The following is a 1,966-nucleotide window of genomic DNA, read 5'->3' on the forward strand; positions in this document are numbered from 1 at the left end:
AAAACCTTCCTCTTACTTAGGCATCGGAGTGATCCACCGGAGTACACCTCGGGTCCTCAAAGCTTTTATTCGTTCCTTCTTTCAGGTCAACGAGAGTCGAAGGAGCATCCCAACTATTTTTTTTATCCCGTAACAGTTAAAATTGTTTTATTAGTAATCTGGTGAGGAAAATTGATTATGCGTGACATAATCTGGTGATGAAAATTGTTTTCTTTTTCTGAATGTTTGTGACTTTATCAAACAGGAATTGGTCTTTCATAGAATTTCGAGGAAAATGGTTAACGCGTCCTTCAATGGCTGCGTTTCCCCGCAGCATGGGCTTTCAGCTCGTGAATCAAGTCCTTCAAAGCTGAGCAGGACGATCCATCATCTTCCACAGCATTCCTTGCCTTCACTCCCAGCTCCTCCGCTTGTCGGCGGATCTCCTTTGCTTCGTTCGAGTCGCTCATCAAACACCTCACTGCCATCTCTATCTTCTCCCTCCTCACCACTGGGCTCGTGATGGTGAACCCAGAGTTCCACGTCTCTGTCCCAACTTCTACTCCGATCTTAACCACTCGCGTGACGAATTTCTCGTTGTAGAACTGTTCTGCGAAGAGTGGCCATGTGATCATCGGCACGCCGGCGCTCACTGCCTCCATGACCGAGTTCCATCCGCAGTGAGTCATGAAACCTCCGACCGAAGGGTGGTCCAAGATCTGGATCTGTGGAGCCCACCCTCGTATAAACATGCCCCTCTTAGCTTCAATATTTCTTGCCTCAAACCCTTTCGGTAACCACCCTTCATCTTCTACCTCTTCGCCTTCTTCAGGTTTTTCTCTCTTTCTCACCGCCCATATGAATGGGTGCTCTGAAGCTTCAAGGGCAGATGCAATTTCAATCAACTGTGCGTTGGGAAATCTTACCAAACTTCCGAAACAAACGTAGAGAACTGAATTGGGTTTCTGATTATCGAGCCAATCTAAACAGCAATGTCGATCGGGTGCGACCTTATGTTCGACGACTCGTGTGCAGAATAGTGAAAGTGGACCCAGAGGCCACCCTTTTCTTTGAATCACGTTCTTGAAATGGTCGACATAAGCGTCTTCAAGCTCGAAAAAAGTATTCGCAAGCGTGCCATAGCTCCTAAGTTCTGATTCCGTGATTCTGTTTATCAAATCTCCGTACCTGGTTTTGTTCTTGAGGTAATCTTGGACCTGGGACCTCTTCATCTGAATTGGGTCCGGGAGGCCTGGAATAACGAAGCTCTCGTTCTCATGTTCCACCTTCTCGTGAGGGCAATAAAGCTTCATGCTGTGCGAGACGCAGCGAAAGAAGACGCTCGTCGGATTAAAAGACAGACTCGGGATACCGAGATCCTCGGCCACATCAACCGTCCAAGGGAGGAACGTATCTGAAACGATGCAATCGGGGCTGTGACGTCGAATCAATTGTTCCATGGGGTTTTGGAGCAGAGCCACAGCGTGGTAAATTTTGGCGGTCATTTCCGGGGAAGTAATAGCGTTGAAATTCTCGATTCCTTCCGGCAGCCCCACTTCTCTGGAAGGAAAATTGAGAATTTGGACGGAGATTTGGCGGCCGGCAGAGATGTCATGATCAATGGAGGCTTGGAAAAGTTGGGCGTTGCATGGGGTGGTGATTACGGTGACGGCGACGCCTTCGGCTGCGAACAGTCTAGCGATTTCTACCAGTGGGATCATGTGGCTCGGAGTGAGATATGGGAGGAAGAAGGAATGAAGTACTTCTTGGGAAGCCATGGTTGGGGAAGCAGGAGACATTGAGCTGGTAATATAAATGTTTGAGCCAAGAGCTCAATTTATGGGGATAGCAGAATTGTCGGTGTAATAATTTAAGCAGAGCACGAGCTGCGCGAGCTGCTTGGTGAGATATTCAATGGCGTTGACATAACTCTGTCATTAACGTGCTGCTTCTGCATCTTTCGTAAGCATTCAATAAATCATGTCAC

The 1,966-nt window shown here is 47.8% G+C and overlaps 1 protein-coding gene across 1 annotated transcript; it reads right to left on the bottom strand.

Annotated features, from left to right (window-relative positions):
• Nucleotides 1-214: 214 nt before the first annotated feature.
• On the bottom strand, nucleotides 215-1,718 carry LOC131161868 (soyasapogenol B glucuronide galactosyltransferase-like). Its single transcript, XM_058117860.1, has one exon. The coding sequence runs from the start codon at nucleotides 1,698-1,700 to the stop codon at nucleotides 291-293; it is 1,410 nt and encodes a 469-aa protein (XP_057973843.1). The 5' UTR covers nucleotides 1,701-1,718; the 3' UTR covers nucleotides 215-290.
• Nucleotides 1,719-1,966: the final 248 nt, after the last annotated feature.

Source organism: Malania oleifera, chromosome 8 (genome assembly GCF_029873635.1).
Source record: "Malania oleifera isolate guangnan ecotype guangnan chromosome 8, ASM2987363v1, whole genome shotgun sequence".
Classification (NCBI taxonomy): Eukaryota; Viridiplantae; Streptophyta; class Magnoliopsida; order Santalales; family Ximeniaceae; genus Malania; species Malania oleifera.